At 40.0% G+C, this 18,872-nt stretch overlaps 1 protein-coding gene across 12 annotated transcripts; it reads left to right on the top strand.

Annotated features, from left to right (window-relative positions):
• The first annotated feature begins 1,268 nt into the window (after positions 1-1,268).
• LOC5514174 (transducin-like enhancer protein 4) lies at positions 1,269-18,639 on the top strand. 12 transcript variants are annotated; one of them, XM_048727661.1, is made up of 23 exons: positions 1,275-1,706; positions 1,836-1,936; positions 2,212-2,275; positions 2,848-2,892; positions 5,120-5,182; positions 5,502-5,576; positions 8,844-9,003; positions 9,305-9,337; positions 9,686-9,693; positions 9,765-9,803; positions 10,062-10,179; positions 10,453-10,496; positions 10,598-10,651; positions 11,245-11,472; positions 11,821-11,923; positions 12,244-12,325; positions 12,575-12,674; positions 13,109-13,375; positions 13,844-13,912; positions 14,526-14,841; positions 15,856-15,979; positions 16,284-16,464; positions 17,077-18,639. In XM_048727661.1, exons 1-23 carry the CDS (start codon positions 1,686-1,688, stop codon positions 17,182-17,184), a joined length of 2,403 nt encoding a protein of 800 aa, XP_048583618.1. In that variant the 5' UTR covers positions 1,275-1,685; the 3' UTR covers positions 17,185-18,639. The 12 variants fall into 12 exon arrangements, with proteins under 12 accessions (XP_048583625.1, XP_048583624.1, XP_048583618.1 ...); XM_048727657.1 differs by having other exon boundaries at positions 1,278-1,706; positions 8,838-9,003; positions 9,689-9,693; XM_048727656.1 differs by having other exon boundaries at positions 1,278-1,706; positions 8,838-9,003.
• Positions 18,640-18,872: the final 233 nt, after the last annotated feature.

Genomic DNA, 18,872 nt, shown 5'->3' with positions numbered 1-18,872 from the left:
AACAAATCTTTTAGATGGATTGTTTGAGCGGGGTAAATGCCTCTTGTCTTGGCTGTCAAGCGTAATTGCATTTTTTCGAGCTTGTTTGTCTCGATGGGGCTACGCGAAAGAGCCATCTTGGAAATGATTCAATGAACCACAAGCACGTGTCAGCGTCATCAACATTCACTCTCTGTCACTAAATTGCTTTATTGTTATCACGGCTCACCCGGTTCGATCGATTAGAGTAGAGCTTTTAGGCAATGCGCGACCGCCAGCCAATCAGAACACAGGAAAACATGACCCGCGCCTCAATTAGTGCGTGCCTGTCCACCCCACGTGACATGCGCAAGCTGCATATTCTGTTTTCCGATCCTTAGTCATTATTACGATTAGATTTTGTAATTTGCGTAATTACAGACGAGTCTGATTAGCAGCACTCAGGGCACGATTATTGTGTTAATTATTCCGTTATCTACCAAAATCAACGTGTCTTTTCAGAGACACGAAGGCGCCTTTGCTGTATATATTTGCTGACTCCCTGCGGGCACTATTAAAGCGACTGGAGATTAGGCATGCATTTTCCCTTCGCGCTTATGTTGATAGCAAAACCAAATATTATACGAAGCTAGTTCGGGAGTGTACATAGATTAGAAAAGGCCAATTGTGTCGTCATTTATTTCTTGTACAAGCGCGCAAAGAGAAAGAGCTGAGTAAATATTGATTGGCTTGGCGAGAGAGAGCAACCTTGTCATTATTCCTGCATCTCGCCGCGGTCTCTATGAAATGTTGACTGCATGGGCGCGACTTGACGAATTATCTATTCATGGATGAACGAGTAGGCAAAAACCGTGTAACTTTATACGAATGCCCCGACAATGACCACCAACGCGGTCTACTAGCGCATACACGTATCACACCGCACCGTGCTAGAATTCTATTGGTTGCCTCAAAAGGCTTTACCGGGTCTGCGTGTTTAGTTTAGCGATATAAGAAACCAATTTACAATGCATTTGTTTGAGGAGAATGGTATAGGCGGGGCTTAGCTTTGTCAACACTGTACCACGTTACTTTGATTGACAGTTGAAGGATCTCGTTAAAGTCTGTATGACACTCTTGATCTTATTAAGCCGTGAAGAATGCAGGTGTTCTCAGTGTTTTTTCGCACACTCTCGTCGTTGATTGGGTCTTGTTTACCCCACAAGTTGGGTCAACCCCACGTGGGATAGTTTCGCTGTAGCCTTCATTGGTGATTGGTTTTGACTGAATTGCCAATAAATATAGATTAAACACTCTCCTTATATGGAATGTCCCCCGAGGTGTTATGGTGTTACTAGTCGGTGACCGCGTGCCGTTTCGACCGTGTCAGTTTGCTTGTGTCGGTTTCATCTTGAATATTTACTCTTGTCTCGGGGCACAAAGTCTAACTTCAACTCCGACTTCGCCACCAATCTTTCACAATACAAGCCATACTGATTCAGGGATTGTTCCTCGAGGATTTACTGCCTGGTCTCGCTGGATTTGGTTTTGTCTTTTGGCTCGTTGGAGCGAACAAATTTGAACGAGCGACGGTTGAATCGAGTGCTGCAATGCTCGAGTACTTTTACTATATTATCAAACAAGTTGTGAAGGGTCTACTGCAAGCCAGATTCGCTTGATCTTTGTCGAGTCTTTAAGGCCGTTCAAGGCTTCAGGAAACCGTCGCCATGTACCAAAGCCGCCATGCAGTAAGTTGAAATTGTGTTTGTGAAGACGAGCCTTTGTTTCGAACTCGGGGAGTTAGTTCTGAAATGTGACACCTCTGTTCGAACACCAAAGGACATCTCGACAAGCTTTTCTTTTCTTCATCCCTACAGACGCCTCACCAGCCTTCAGGACAACCATTTAAATTTACAGTGGCGGATTCATGTGACAGAATTAAGGAGGAATTTAACTTTCTCCAAGCCCAGTACCACAGGTAACGCGTGCGTTTATATAAGTAGAGTCAAAATTCAAACTCTCTGCATGAACTAAGCCAACAAGAAAAACACAAGTTTACCCGTTCAGTACCAGTCAAACTTCCTCATAAACTACAATTGTGCCATTTTGCTATGGAATTATACACAAAGAGCTGTTTTTCTTTAGTTGGGTTTAATTTATTTGTGCTGCATACATATCCATTTATGTCATGTAAAGTTAATCTTATCGAAGGTTTTCAGTACTTTATTGACATAGTACTGTTTTTGCTTTCAGCTTAAAGCTCGAGTGCGAAAAGCTAGCAAGTGAAAAGACCGAAATGCAGCGACATTATGTCATGGTAAGCTAACTGTTCAAAATTTGGTCTTCCTAACTCGTCAATTCAGAGAGCAAACTGCCCCCCTCTTGAATAAACCGCTATGCATGGCCGGCGTTCGAATGGTGTATTGGGGTAAATCGAAGCGTGATTTGAAATATGTGTGAATTTTACCGTATATTTTTGGAAATATTTTTTTAGCTGCGCTATTGTAATATGACGTGCGTAGCGATCTCGGAGCCGATGTGATGTGAATTCCTTGCATCCGCTTTGGCGGCAGATAACGAGTGAATTTGAGTTAATAGTCCAAGCCCATGGCTGGCGTTGTAATTGTGTAATAATAGTCAAATCTCTTTGTCATTAATGCGCCATCGATATAAACCAAAATTTCCTTGGCTTTGCCGTTGTGCTGCGCTAATCCATACCCAGGAAATATCCCCATGTTGGCATTTTTATTAGCGGGGAATAATAAGCTGTTGTGCGAGAATTAAAATCTTTGCGTTTATCACCGCGCATACAGGCGATATGCGCGCATAACCACAAGAGCGTTAAATATTGTCCAACAACTAACCACAAAGTATATATTATTTTCGCAGTATTATGAAATGTCGTATGGGCTGAATGTGGAAATGCACAAACAGGTAAGAAGCGATGATTGAAGCACCCTAGTGCCGTGTGATTAGTAGGTCAGTTGGGCCGTATCTATGCGCTAAACTTTTGTCGGACCGGCTTGGTGAGTGATCGACCCCAGAGAAAACGTATCGCGTACGGCAACACACATCAAATTAATACCAACAGTTTCCATCGCTTGATCGATTTACCTCTTGAATAACCAGGATTAAGTCCTCCACGCTCTAAATCCAACAAAGTCTGTCTCCTTACAGCTTATGTAAACTCAGAGATGACAACGTTTAATAGTTTACATTTTTCTTTTCTGAAATACAAATGGGAGGGTACTTGAGCGTTAGGAAAGTTCAAACAATCGAACTTCCTGAACTGCCAAAATCAATATTGAAGCCAAGCAGTGAATTAAAAGTAAATCGCAGACAATAGAAAGCGTGATTTGCAATGCATAGTTTTTCTGTTGCTTTCTCAACCTTTCATGCTATGTCAAATACGGCGTGTGTTAATTGAAGCTAGTGTGGCTATGTATTGACTATACGCAGGCTGGCAGTCAGCTGGCGCTATACTCGCTCGAATGTCTCTGCGTTATCTAATCGGAGGCCGACCAACGCGCGTGATATTACGATTCGACCCACATCGGGTGCTTTTCCGTCTGTTATTTGAGTCGAATTAGCTTGTCATCGCAAGGCCTAAGCACCGGCGTTAATTAAACTCTGGCTTTAGGCGATGACGGATAAAGCTTTTATAGTGTAGCTCTTGTACTAGGGGATTACGCTCCAAAACCGGTATTTGTGTTTCCGCTCCGAGCTTTGTTTGAGTGCCTTCTTACAAATAGTTCAATCCCGAGTAAGAGCTATTATAGACTACCCGTCGAATTGAAACTCTAACAATCGAGCACCTAACTAAACGCACGGCGGGCGATTGTTCGCCCGCGCTTGTTCCGATGGGTGCGATTTTGAAAGTCGGGTCAACATTTATTTGGTCAACCAAAGCATTCTTGTGGCTTTCTGTATTATGTTAAAACAGTTTTTCAGACGGGAGCGCTCGGCGGGGCCTAGTTCTAATTGAGGGTCTTTGTAAAATTGGAGTAGATGGAAACCGCGAAAAACTCGATTTATTTATTTTGTCCGGCGCTCCGTATGGTGCTGCATTCAAGTTGTGCCAATTGCTTGAATCAACCATTGAACACTGAATATGGTCTAACCGCTACACCACAATTTTCAAACCATTTCCTTTCTTTTATGAAGAACATAAGCTAAGCCAATCTCGAAACGTGTGGTTTGCTTCTAAACGTCTTTGCTAATTTCCATGGTACATAGAAAACCCTTTTGAGGTTAATTCTAGTGTCAGAGTATGTTTCGCTTGAGTGACAGCCTATCCACTGAACACAACTCAACTTATTAAATGCATCAGTAAATGTAAACATTGGAAGCCAAGCTCGTAGTATTTATGTCTACTCTTTATTCAGCTCTTTCAGTATTGCACCTAATTTAAAGCGCTTGTCTCTTCAATATAATTTCATTTGCTTTGAGGGGCTCTTACATGGCCAAAGGTTCAATCCTCTTTTCGCGGAGAGTTGCACATTTCGTTTCTCAAGTTTTTGACAGCTGGGATTTTTTTGATAACTCGAGCCCATATTTTTTGGTGGTTTCTGTTGTGGTTTCGATAACATAGAATCATGTTCACCACAAAGTCTGTAATTTCTGAGGGCTCAGAATCACACTTGATCAGCAGTGTTGATTCAATCAAACTGAATGCCAACTTTTTGTAGTTCTAGCCCTGTGATCTTAATCAGAGGCTAATTGTAAACCAACTGAGTGAAACTACATTTTCTCAATACTACTTTCTTCTATAAAGTTTTTTTATTTAGTTACACTCTAAAGTGGCAAAAACTCTGCCTCAATTTCCTTTTGTTTGTAAATCCTTTAGCTTTTCCCTATTCAATTTCTGGTTTATATAGGTAAAAGCAAATCTTTCAACTAGTTTATCACCTACCCTTTGTTCGGCTCTAATAGCCCAAATAACCCTTTTTCGTCAATATGTATATTAAAGCAGCATATTGTTAATTGGCCTTTGTGTGTGCGCAGAGTTATTGACAATTAGACATTCATTGATGCACCGATTTAGATTTCCTCTGGGAGATAGATAACAGCAAAATTAGACCACAATCTTAAAATAGTCAATATTTCTGCGTCATGGGTAATTTAAGGTCGCCATATTGATGATAATATTGTTTTGTTTCAGACTGAAATTGCAAAAAGGCTAAATGCCATTTGCGCCCAGATAATCCCATTCTTATCACAAGATGTAAGTAGATTTCTTTATTATGTTATCCCCTAGTTGTGCTTTGAAATTTGACTGATACATATTTTAAACAAAATTTTTTTGATGAAAAAAAACCTGTCAACATCTTTTCATTTAATTTCAAGCTCAAACAATGATAAATAAGAAATTCTAACTTAATAGGAGAGTACCCCAAAGTGATTGGTGCTAATGAGAAAAAATGAAAAAAATTAGTGAGTGTGGATCTGAGGTTTATGTTATAACCTGTGTTATAGAAATTCATTAATTTGCTAGTAGTGTAATTATTGTAGAATAAGTGATAACTTTGGAATTTTACGTTTAGCATCAACAGCAAGTTGCTGCAGCTGTCGAACGTGCGAAGCAAGTGACAATGTCGGAACTTAATGCAATCATTGGGGTAGGTCCTCCTTTAATGTTTCCCATCTACTAACTCCAGCAGTTAAAAGTACTCCCTCTTAGACTTAAAGTGTTAAGAATATTTGAATGAATTTGTGATGGGTGGAAAGTGTGTATATTTAACAAAGTTAGATATGATATTTCCTGTCGCTCTGCTTACCATTGTTTTTACCTCCTGTTAAGTTTTATTTGATTAAATTTTGATTCCTGTCTTAATTATTCCCTTTTGGACATACTGTTATTGTCTGAGCACACAGTATTAAGTATTTATTCACCTTGATAACATGAGATTCTGTCTGTGGTTGGGAGCCACATTTTGTGGTTACCATCAAGGAGAAACAATCTTCACCTCAAATCAAACCGCACCAAGTCTCATACTGTCATACTGAAGTCCCCCGCTGCACAAGGTCACTTGCTAAAGGGTGTAATCAATCATATTCTATCTCATACTGTTTTAAGCAGTTGGGGATCAGAATTATTGAGTAGCTTTTTGTTAATAAGACTGCAATGGTCTCCTGTATTCTGCCTGGGGTGAAACTCAATGTGGGAGATTAGCCATAGAGAAAAGGGTTTTGAAAACTTCATGGACAAAATTTTTAAGCACTCCTCAAGTAATGAAAAAAATCCATTTAGCAATAATTTAGTAATATTACTAAATTGATTTTTAGATAACCATAAAAATTTCCACTATCTAAATTAATTGTTCTCTCTGTGAATTTAGAATACTTGGGTAACTGAATGCTAGACAAATGCAAAGAATTCAGTTTGCATAGCTTTGGGGATTTAGTGTGTTATATTAGGCTTTCTGTTTACATTATGTGCTCTTAGCAGAGAGGGTGTATTAACTATCCTCCTTCTTCATATTCCCCCTCGTCTGTACTTCCCCTTTTCAAACTCTTTCTTCATACATACTTCCTGTTTCTAGCAATCTATGCTCAAGGAATAGACAGCAAAACATGTAGCCCAAATTATACTTTCTTTCAGGTTTACAGCACAGTTTTGCTAAACTAATCGTAATTAGTTTAGCAAAACTGTGTGAACGTAAATGATACGATATGCATAGGAAATATTGCACCTTTAGTGCAACCTTCATTACTAGATCATTTTAGATCACCCACTATTACGCCACCCATCTGGAATTGTGCTTAAAAACAACTTCAATAGCATCTGTATCTTGCATCAACCTGATGTTCAATTTATCTTTCAAGAGAGCTTTTGAAGATCACCTTGATCCAAAGACCAGCCCTCTATTTATGTTTGTTTTCAAAATAGGTATCCTTGTTATCATTCCAGTGTGGTTTATCAAGTTTATGTATTTGTTTAGTGACTGCTTGGGGTGTGATAAAGCAAACAGTGTGCCTCTTTTGAGCAATCTAGGTTGAGTTAACTTAAGTAAACTTGACTGCTCTATAATTGCTGTTTGGAAGCATTGCACCTTTGAGCAAATGGTAATTTTGTGTCATAAGCCGTTTTCAAACATCCATTAATCCAAGAATTCACATTTCGCTCATGGCCTGTTTGTTACTTAGAAGGTATTAGTGGAAATTAGAGTTTGTTTATTGGACAACTTGAACCCATTCTTCCCTGACACTCCTTTTATCTCAACTATCCCAGTCTTTATCTGGGTTTATTTTCATTATCTCTTTTGAAGCCCTATTTAGCACAATGTGGTCTTTTCCCAGCACTGTTTGTCAAGAATGTCTCAGTGCTGATAGCAAAAACTCCAAATGCTGATAACCAGAGTACTGATATGCCCCTAGAGACTACTGATGACATATGCCCAATGTTCTTAGCAGATCAACTTGCATTCCTGCATGTGTTCCCATTTATGCACTAATGCCTTCAGCCCATGTTGATTTTTGTTGATGACCTTTTAAATGTCATACTTAAGATTCCAAACTCTAAAAAGAACTGAAATAGGATTTTGGAATGTTACTTATTTGAACTTTTTCGTAAATTAATAGCCATCAACTTATTTTCATAAAATGACTTTCATTGGGAATTTTTCAAGGCTTTGATTAATCTAAGGGCAATCCAAAACTGTTTTTCTTTCTTGAATCTATAGGATATTGTATGTTGAATTTTGTTTTCAGGAATTAGATGATTGTATTAGTATGATGTTATCTTTTTGTTCTTGGAGTGTCTCTTAAAACTAGTGATTCCTTTGCAAAACTGATGACCTTTATCTCATCAGTGGTAAAATGAGCTTTAAATAACACCATTATACAGCTTTAATTTACACAAAACCAGAGGAATCCATCAAAGTGACATAATAGTCAGGGGTTTGTCCATGATAACATTGTCATCAATTCTTCAGTGTTTTCAACACAAGGATTGTATATCAAACTTAACTTGAAATTCTTCAGTGCTCAATTTTATGATAAAACTATATCAGATAACTCTCATCCTAAGACATGGGCAAATGCTGACATAACAGAGGCATATAATATTATCCAACTCTTTCAACACCCTCTGGAAGTGACTGATGCCCAGAAGTTTCCATTTGATGACAACCTCTTCTAAAAGATAGCAATATCACACAGAGGATATCTGTGAATTTAACCTGAGGTCAAGGAGCCGATTCAGAGTGAAACACTAATTCCTTCAAAAGAGGCTGAAACCTGACCTGGTTGTTTTCATGGTGAAAATCTTTGTGAGAGGTTTATCCTTGACCTTTGCTTTTGAGGACTCATGTCCCAAGATGATAATGACTTTTTAAGAGGATTGATTTTTTTCTGGCTATGTAGAAGCTGTTAAAGTTGACTAAGGGATTGAGTAACAAGAGCTGCATGTTTAGAAGATGTCTGTCTGCATGTGGTCATGAAGTCTACACCAGTTTTATCAATTTGCTAGTGTAAATAAATGCCCCATTAAGATAAGAACTAGATTGGTCTGCATTTCTTCTGTCCAAATAAAGAGTGTGGACAGTATGATTAAAACTTGTGGGAAAATTAGACAATCATTCATGCACAATGCCCATGACTGAAGGCCTGTAAATGTAGCTCTTCAATTCCCCTATTTTTTTTAAGACTTGATATAGATAATATGTAATAAATGTTCTCAAACTGCCCTCCTATTGTGAAGAAGTCATACAGTATATAGTGATCACTGTTATTGTATACTGTTGTATGTGCAACACTCTCGACAAGAAGTCTTAAAGGGTAAAAACTAAATTCTTAGACAACCAGTATTTGATTTAACCCAAATGAAACTGAATGCTGTTCCTCTTTGATTCTCGATTGATTTTACTTGCTTGCCACAGCAACAGCAGCTTCACCAACCTGGCATGCAAGGACTTCACAGCCACGCCCCTACTATCCCCCTACCACACCCAGGTGCACTGCCGCCACAGCTCCCCCCAGGGGCTGCATCAGGTCTACTTGCCTTGTCAGGTCAACCGCCGCATTTGCCAATCAAAGACGAGAAAGGTGTGAGCAAGCTTGTCTTTTATTTCTTACTGTAAAATAAAAATTGCATATTTGAGCAACAGTTATTTTGGGTACTGTAAATGCTACTTGTTATAATTTTCGTTATCTCTGGGGATGTTGGCTCATATGGAATCCCACAGAGGTTCTCTGTGTCTAGTCACAAGTATACGTAGAAAGCATTGATAACACCCTTTTATCTTCACTGAAATTTCATCAGGTTAAAATTCAGAGTTTAACAGTCCCATTCTAACTTTACTGAGAGCATTTATAATCTTATAAGTAAAGTGGTTTTCTTTACCAGACTCCCCTCTCACTGGGATCTTCGCATTGCACAGTAAGTGCCGGCAACCCGCACTCGCCTTGCACCTAACTGCGCCTAACAGATCCTGGGGAATCTAGTCTAGCTACTTCCAACCCCTAGGGCTTCTGGAAAATAATGCTCAAATTCAGAAAGACCTCATATTCCTACAAGCTTGACAGTGGGTTAACTATTAAGTCAAATCTTTGAAAAATATTCCCATCAGTAACACCTTATGCATCAATGCACACAAAAATTCGAAACAGTTTTTCTTATGGAAGGCTATTTTTGAAAGATTTGGCTTTGATATTTGTTTGACTTTTCTTCACTAATATTTTATTATGTTTTCTTTCGCCATGTCTTCCTTTTCTTCCATTTCCACAGAAGGAATGGTAAGTTCTGTTTGATGTCCTGCATACATTTGAATAGATAGATTGTTATAACCATGTCTTTTCCTCTACAGTATCATAACCATGATGAAAATGGATTGTCACGTGGCAAGGTACACCTCATTGAAATATATATTTTGCCATTTGCATCCATCTATAAGCCATTAAAATTTTCATGACTTTATTTAGAAAAGAACTTTTTTTTTCTTGTTTGCTGATTGGCTACTTCATTGAATGTTTGTTCTGTTATGTTCTCCAGTTAGAAAGCAAGAAACTAGACAATATCCTGACTAAATGATATGTTTAAAAGTGATACAAGAAAACATTTAGAATGGCTGACCTTTCTCATTGTCATTGTCACTTCTCTTCAGCAGAATTCCTTGTCGCCACTCGGCTCTATGTCCAGACCAGACAAGCTGTATAGCCGTCCGTCCGACATGTCCTCTCATGGTAGTGACGATGGTCACGAGAGGCACATGAATGGAATGGGTAAGTCCACCTGACCAATTTTTGGCAAGCACATAACTAATGCCTAGCCTTAGCAGGTTCAAATTATTGGAGGAGAGGAGCATGATACAAAAAAACAAAGAAAACAATGGGGGGCACAGCCACGCCCCTACTGGTCATTTCCAAATAATTTTTTAAAATATTGGGGGGGGGGGGGTGAAGGCACGTGCCCCCAGTGCCCCATCCCCTGCTACAGCCCAAATGGTTCAATTAAAATGTCCAAGGCTGAACTCAAGTTGTATAATTATTTTACAGGATCCAAATTGAGCAAACGAAAGCGTGAGGAGAAAGACTCCGGGGTAAGTTTGATTGAATGCTTAAAATCTTTACACCTTTGTCAGGACATATTTGAATTTCGTAGGAAGTTTATATTGATATCAACATTCATGATGACTTTCAGGATAGTGATGGCGACAAGAGTGATGGGGAGCTTGTTGTTGACGTCTCAAATGAGGTATAATGTTGTTTCTCAAGAGCAGTATCTGATAGTGAATGAGTAAAAAAAAAAACAGACATTGTATTGGAAGACCTGAGAATGATTATGTATTTAGCAAGAGTGGGCTCCTTGCTAAATAATAAGAGTATTATTAAACTGATGAATAAAACCTGTTGGTTATACCGTCAAGCAGTTTGGCACATACAACCACCTTATTACACAGAGACTTTCCGTTTTTAAATAAATAATATGAAATAAATAGATGACCTTAAGATCATTCACTATATGTGCAGACTGCTAACAGATAGCTCCACCAGTGTAGGTCAGCAGTTGTCTACACTGCAAAGTATACTATTTCTTATGGCCATACCTCACTAACACCCAATGCTGCAGCACCAACATTAGTGAATTCATTACCAATAAATTAAAGTAGTTCTCACATGAATGATTGACCATGGCAAGTAAACGTTTCACACTCTTTGTGTAAAGAGAATGCCATTCAATTTATATCATTGCTATTCATATACATGTCTGACCTAATCCTGTAAATCTGCTTTGCTGCAAGAGCATGTAATTTATTGGTTGAATAACATATGAAGCATTTTCCTTAGGATGCCCCATCTCCCCAAAGAATAGAAAATGGCCCAGACTCTCCTCCAATAAATGAGAAAAAAAGAAGCAAAGAAGCTGGCTCTCCATCATCATCATCTTCAACACCCTCATCAAAACACAGAGATCGGGATCGTGACCGCATGGACAGGGATAGAGATCGTGATCGCGACAGAGATCGTGACCGTGACAGGGGAGAAAGGGACAGGGATCGCGATAGAGACACAAAGGTACTACTCTTCTCATTGAATCGCTGATACCCAAAGTTGTCCTTAAGCGTAAGCTGTCAGCGAATTTCATCAGAAGACAAATTCCTGACATTTAGGGACACCCCTGAATACCCAAGTATAAACACATGTACTGAAACTAACATGCTACTACTTTGTAACCATTTTTGTCTGCTAATCCATATGGCAATGTACAAAAGAATAATATCCTCATTTTAGAGAACAATAAAGGTTGATTAGGGAATAATCCCCAACTATTTTAGTGTTTTCCTGATTGTAAATTGTGAATGTTACAGAGATTATTGTTGTTAATGAAGTATTCATCTGATGCCAATCGCTTCTTGTGTCCAGCCACCAGAGAAGAGCAAGACACCCGTGTCAGCATCAGACTCTGGCTCCATCGGCAGAAAAAGTCCTTCCAGGTCCGTCTCTCCTCCTGGAAAACCACCATTAGGTAAGTAATTCTTTGTAATAATAAATAAATAAATAAATAAATGACAGACCAATAGGTAAATAATCTTCCTAATGATAGATAACCACAAGGTACCAATTCCTAGGTCTTTTATTCTGAAAAGGTGTATATGACACATGTTTTGTTGCTGGTGTGAATGGAGCCTGTATGGAGCCCAAGCTCTCTCGTGCGGCCATTCAAAACAAACTACTGCTCTGAAACTCAACATAACCGCCAGCTATGTAGGCTAGTGTGAATGCAGATAATTTCTAATGGCGTTGTTCTTTCATGCCACTGATCCTTGTCTCTCTGCTCTGTTACAGCTTCTCAAGGCATCAGGACGCCGATCTCTGTGCATGGTGGAGGCCCAGGGTATCCATTCGGCAACCCACACAGCATGTCTGGGTTAGTATTGACGTCAAATCCACTTCTGTCTTGTCAGAATAATTTGACTTTCCCCTTTTTATTCTCATCAAACCTGAGATTGTAACCCTATATATATAATCCTTTGCTATGGCTTGCGTGCAATATATGTAACCTTACCTACAGATACTCCACTTTATTTCTGTGATGTGACCATGCTGTTACTAGGGTACATTCATGCCACTTGGCTAAGGGCGTGGCATAAAATGTGACCCCACACATTGTTTGTAGGGATCAACACTCAAGTGCTTCCTCCTTCTCTTCTTCCAGCCTTATGGCAAGTAGCGGCATGCCTGGTGCGGGTGGATTAGGTTTCGGGAGATCGCCACTGGTAAGGCCTTTTACCTCTATGTTTCTTAGTGACAGGGCCTACAGTTCGCGCCCATTATATTCTACATTACTTGGTAGTTTTAAAGAGGTTAAAATTAGAAAGGACTTGGTAGTCGGTCCTGTTAAATAGAGTACCATTTCTACTCCTAAGTCCTGTGATCTCTGAAAGTTCTTGGAAATTATAGATGCTAATCACAAATCATGTTTTTTCAACTCGCTTCTTGTTGAAAATTTTTTTCTGAAGTGTGAACTTTCTTTCTCTTTGTTTTCGTGCCGAGAAGCACCAAAACAAACCAGAACAACGTCAGTAGCCAAAACCGCGAATACAATTACACCCTAAAAAAAACTAGGGAAAAGCCTCTTTTAACAGGGTGTATTAATTTATAATTCCAATTTCCTTTTCAAATAAACTTAAAATCTGTCTTCTCCCGCCAGGTTGGTTTCGACCCGTCAGGCCATTCCAGACTTGGTGCATCTCCTCTCGGACCCAACCTCTCAGGCGCACCGCCCGGTGGCAAGCCTGCCTACTCCTTCCATGTCGCTGGCGACGGCCAGATGCAACCCGTCCCGTTCCCTCCAGACGCCCTCATGGGCTCAAACATCCCCCGACACGCCCGACAGATTAACCAGTTAAACCATGGGGAGGTGGTGTGCGCCGTTACTATAAGTCATCCGACAAGACACGTCTACACGGGTGGTAAGGTTAGTTACTTTTATCTTTTTATTGTCTTTTATTTTGTGGACAAATTCTGTTGAGATACAAGGTGAACTCGTCGTGTTGCATACGAGTGGAGGCAAAGTGTCAATGATGTAGAGCATATGACATAAGCGTCTGAGAATGGAGGAGCCATGTTTGCGTTTTGAGTATTAATATTTCGTCAAAGGACTTTTATATAGTTTCATCACCCCTTCCCTCTTCCACCACCCCTTTTCCATCGTGATATGTTTTTACTTTTACGATCTCTTTACTCTAGTATGCGGCCAATGTATGAATATGCAGCTAACCTTCAAGTACCATGTAGTGCAGTTAGTTTTGTACGACGTCTTCTATGAACATGACTAACTTGAACTTGATACTTGTGATATTTTGTGCGTTTTATTCCATCTCAATGAACTCTATTACGGTTGAATCACATGACTTATGTGGTCACATATCTGTTTCATCAACAGGGCTGTGTAAAAGTCTGGGATATTAGTCAAGCTAGTGGAAAAAATCTAGTTTCAACGTTAGAGTGTTTGGTAAGTTTCAACCTATTTCAGAACAAGCGTTTGATCTAGCGAATCTCTGTGGCCAAGTTGGCGGGAGTCGCGGTTAGCACATTAAAAGCGAATATGGGGATATTTGGAATCTGATACTTTTAGAGAAGGGCAGCTGAAAATAATTTCTACGTTTAGTCCGGGAGTCAGCGCTCAGAGAGGGTGTTAAAAACGATTTGATTTACTTCATACGCTGACCGAAATTTTATCACGCAGGATTGTTTGAATGTCGAGAATTTTTGGTGGCAGTATAAATGGGAACGTGGGCCAATGTAGATCTAAGCGTTTCAAAGTTTGATTTTGCGCGTGAAATTATTGTTGAAAAGATATGTTTCCGTATTTGCCGATCGGATAGTAATGCTTATTCTCTTTATTGAGATTTATCTCGCCTTTGCCATTTATCTCGCCTCTGTTCATTAATAACAATAATGGTCCAAGATGGCGGCTATACAGAGCGAGAAGGGGGAGGATTTAAACGTGACAATTTGGGGGGGGCTGGCCAAATTACTAGCACTCGCTACTGACATTTTTTTCGAGTCACTGGCTCCCGGACTAGTTGTCTCCTCGTCTCATTATTGTTCGTCTTTCCTCCCAGCGTGATAATTACATTCGTTCGTGTCGTCTTTTACCCGATGGTCGTACCCTAATCGTTGGCGGAGAGGCCAGCACCCTCACAATATGGGACCTCGCGTCCTCCCAGCCCCGCATCAAGGCGGAGCTCACGTCCAATGCCCCAGCATGCTATGCGCTCGCCATGAGCCCCGACTCCAAAGTTTGCTTTAGCTGCTGTAGCGATGGCAACATAGCCGTGTGGGATTTACATAATCAGACGTTAGTTAGACAGTTCCAAGGCCATACCGATGGGGCAAGCTGTATCGATATCTCTCCCGATGGGACCAAGTTATGGACAGGTAAGGACGGTCTGACTTTTTAGGGTTTGACTAAAGCCAATTGGAGGTTAGGATTCTAAGTGCAACTCCTTGATCGGTGGTGCTTGTTCTGTTTTTAGGTAGTCTTGATAGTTCTGTGCGCTCGTTCTATTGGCGGTCTTGATTGTACTAGGTGCGCTTGTTTCTATGCGGTTTTTTTTTGCTCCATGACAGGTTCTCCAATAGGGTTTTGGATTCAGATCCTAGTGTGTGAATTCCGGATTCCATGTGGGTTTTTTTTTCCCGTGGATGCCTGATTCCATTTTTGTTTCCCGGATTCTTGTATTCCGGATTCCACCTTAAGTCCTGGTTCCGAATCCTACTGTGTGGATTCCGGATTCCAGTAGCATGAATTCCGGATTACCTGTCATGGGGCGAGTCTTGATAATACTGTGTTCTCGTTTTTTTAGGTGGTCTTGATAATACTGTACTTTTGTTTTAGGTGGTCTTGATAATACTGTGTTCTCGTTTTTTTTAGGTGGTCTTGATAATACTGTGCTTTTGTTTTAGGTGGTCTTGATAATACTATGTTCTCGTTTTTTTAGGCGGTATTGATAATACTATGTTCTCGTTTTTTTAGGCGGTATTGATAATACTATGTTCTCGTTTTTTTAGGCGGTCTTGATAATACTATGTTCTCGTTTTTTTAGGCGGTCTTGATAATACTATGTTCTCGTTTTTTTAGGCGGTCTTGATAATACTATGTTCTCGTTATTTTAGGCGGTCTTGATAATACTATGTTCTCGTTTTTTTAGGCGGTCTTGATAATACTGTGCTTTTGTTTTAGGCGGTCTTGATAATACTATGTTCTCGTTTTTTTAGGCGGTCTTGATAATACTATGTTCTCGCTTTTTTAGGCGGTCTTGATAATACTGTGCTTTTGTTTTAGGTGGTCTTGATAATACTGTGTTCTCGTTTTTTTTAGGCGGTATTGATAATACTATGTCCTCGTTTTTTTTAGGCGGTCTTGATAATACTATGTTCTCGTTTTTTTAGGCGGTCTTGATAATACTGTACGCTCGTGGGACTTGCGAGAAGGCCGACAGCTGCAGCAGCATGACTTCAGCTCTCAGATCTTCTCCCTTGGCTACTGCCCGTCAGGCGATTGGCTGGCTGTTGGGTACGTATTAAATGCGGCGCTCACACGAATGACGCCTGGCCCGCCTGAAATAATGCTGAAATTACAGAACTAATCGTAAATTTAATGACATTTCATATTTTGAATTTGAAGCCAAAAAATGTTGTGTGCGTGGATGACAATCTTGTTCACTGACTTGCCCAAAAGCTCTTAATCTGTTCTAACTGTTCCTTAAAACTTTAATCACTGCAAACAATATCTCGTTGAAAAAGATAATTCCTCACTGCTTCTCCACGTTCTAAGTAAAACACTAAATTTCTTGTTTTGTATTTGTTTTTTCTTCTAGCATGGAGAACAGCAATGTCGAAGTGCTGCATCAGACCAAACCCGACAAGTACCAGTTGCATCTTCACGATAGCTGTGTGCTGTCTCTCAAGTTTGCCTACTCGGGAAGCTGGTTTATAACTACTGGGAAAGATAATTTATTGAACGCTTGGAGAACACCCTACGGTGCAAGCATTTTCCAGGTAAGCAAACAAAGATAAATGTCGGAAATCTAAACACCTTAAGAGAGCTATGTTACCAGTTCACTACCGGAGGTCCGACGGAAACCTCGACCGTTAAAAGACAAAAGAATCTATTAGAATCCAAGATATTTTACATGCCATCCGCTCTCAATTATCAATATTTCAATATTTTGAAATATTTTTCGCGTTTTCCGTTAAAAATCATCGGAGATCGTAACGTAATCGACCGGAAGTAAACTGGTGACAATGCGGCTTTAAGAGAGCTATGTTACCAAGTGTACCGTGGGCCACAGTTGACCCAACAATCCATGAAATCAGGGACGGTAAGAGATGAGTTTCCTGTAGTTTGGATGAGTTGTGACGTTACAGGAAAGCACTCCACAGTTCTCATGCCTCACGGCCTACCACAGGAATCTCTTACAAAAGGCCAGCGACAATAGGCTAAGCTTGAAATATCCCTTTGGCATTTTCTCTTGTTTATAAATCGTAAGAAGTTAAGAATGTGAAAATATAGAATTCTGTGTGAAAACTTGGTTCGGAACTCACCTTAACACTTTTTTTCACACCGTATGTGTTCAAAGTTTCTTACCTTTTATTTTTATTTATCCGCAGTCCAAAGAGTCCTCGTCTGTCCTAAGCTGTGATATCTCTGCGGATGACAAATATATAGTCACTGGCTCGGGCGACAAAAAAGCCACACTCTACGAAGTCATGTTCTAGGAATCGTCTCACGCCAGATTGTATATATTCCCAATGTACAAAGCAAATTGCTGCAAGGTTTTTGTTGCCATGGCTACACGTCTTCTGTTGCCATAGAAACGGTTGGATTAATTCAAATTGATTAAAATGGAGTGTTTTACCAGTTATCGGATAATCAGCGTTCCTAGCTTAGAACCTAGCCTGGGTTGCCAGTGAAGCACAATCCAATGGTTCCTATGGAAACTGCACACGTGTAAGGGCAAGAAGCTACATTGGTTCGCATCCTCTACAACTCATGTGAAAAGAATTCGTTACCATGGCGCGACAAAATGGGGTTATTTCCATGGAAACCAGCGTACACTGGCATACATTGATCAGAGAATCCACTTCAGTTCTCGTGTCTTATGGAGTAGTCTTGAGTGTTCCAATCAGATAGTCTGAAAAGACAGAGGTTCATATTTAGTTGAGGAGGTTCGGACACAGCTATAGAGGTGCTATAATTCGCGTTTACGGATGCTCCTGTTTGACGCCTGGTAAATATTGTGACGGATCTGCCAGTGTGACATAATGGTAGCATCCTTTTACATGTGCTTTCTTGGGAAAACATTAAGTGCTCAACACTTCCCCATGTCTCTCATTTATAAATCTGATTGACGGACACGTTCTCATTGGCTAATGTGAAATTCCAAGCTCAAATAACCCCGAATAGATCTTGCAATGAAGATGGATTCGTAGGACGCCACGCCTATCCTAAAGGTTCCAATTCCTAGAACTTCAACTGCAAATGTCTATGTGGCTACTTCGTTGAGTCGTTAAAAGCATTCACAAGTTTGATGACTTGCAGATTAGGCTCTATTTCGGAACTTATGTGCTCTAGGTGCCAGAGGCTTTGTCGCTCGCCCTCCTGTCGGCATTCGTTCGTCACGTATTCGGGCTCTCGGCGATGCGAAAACCTCTGAGACCTAAGGTGGCAATTATATTTACCTCCCCACAACTCTTTGCGACGCGCGCGTGAAACTGAGGCAAGGCGTCAAAATTGTAAACAAGGGCTAAGTTTGTTTTTATCCGCGTTATCACGCGCACGTCGCAAAGAGTTATGGGGTAGGTGAACTGGCCTGTTTGAGGTAACACTTCTATAATCGTGTTAAGAAATCCCAACTCATCAATGTTTTCAGGAATGAATAGTACCAAGTGTCTACAGTGTAATATACGACGAGCTCGAACCACTGGTTTTGATGGTAAACCCAGTCTTGAAACATACACCATAACGCCCGCATATAGCGAACCCACGTACATTTCCCACTTTCGTAACATGCAGATAGTTCAGACAATTTTCCACACGTTTTCTCCGTGTAGCGCAGTAAATTAACAGTAAGATTAAGGTTCACCAAGGGTCTTGTTATCGTCCAGACGTTTGTAAATGTGTGATAGTCTTTCAGTATAATTTTTATATATAGAATCTTAAAACGAGTGCTGTAAAAAAAAAAAAAAAAAGAAAGACAGAGTTTAAAAATACGAATAAAACTTCAAATTGGGTTACTGCGGTTATAGTTTATTCGTTTTTGATTAGCCCCGCTTTTAGTTGTAGTATGTTTGCATAGCCAACGTAGCCAGCCAGGCCATTCTCGTTTGGAGTGTTTTTCAAAATTCCGTGCAATAAAATGTAATTGTTTAAGTGTAATAGTCAAGCAAGAAGAAAAATGACATTT

This window comes from Nematostella vectensis, chromosome 5 (assembly GCF_932526225.1).
Source record: "Nematostella vectensis chromosome 5, jaNemVect1.1, whole genome shotgun sequence".
Taxonomy (NCBI): Eukaryota; Metazoa; Cnidaria; class Anthozoa; order Actiniaria; family Edwardsiidae; genus Nematostella; species Nematostella vectensis.
Note: the sequence above shows the minus strand (reverse complement) of the source record. Positions and strands in the feature narration are given on the sequence as shown.

Bases quoted from the DNA above. Each gene is read 5' to 3' on its own strand.
- LOC5514174 (XM_048727656.1), top strand. From the start codon at position 1,686: ATGTACCAAAGCCGCCATGCA. The intron at 1,707-1,835 runs GTAAGTTGAAAT...TCATCCCTACAG, and splicing joins TGTACCAAAGCCGCCATGCA to ACGCCTCACCAGCCTTCAGG. The intron at 13,376-13,843 runs GTTAGTTACTTT...TTTCATCAACAG, and splicing joins ACGTCTACACGGGTGGTAAG to GGCTGTGTAAAAGTCTGGGA.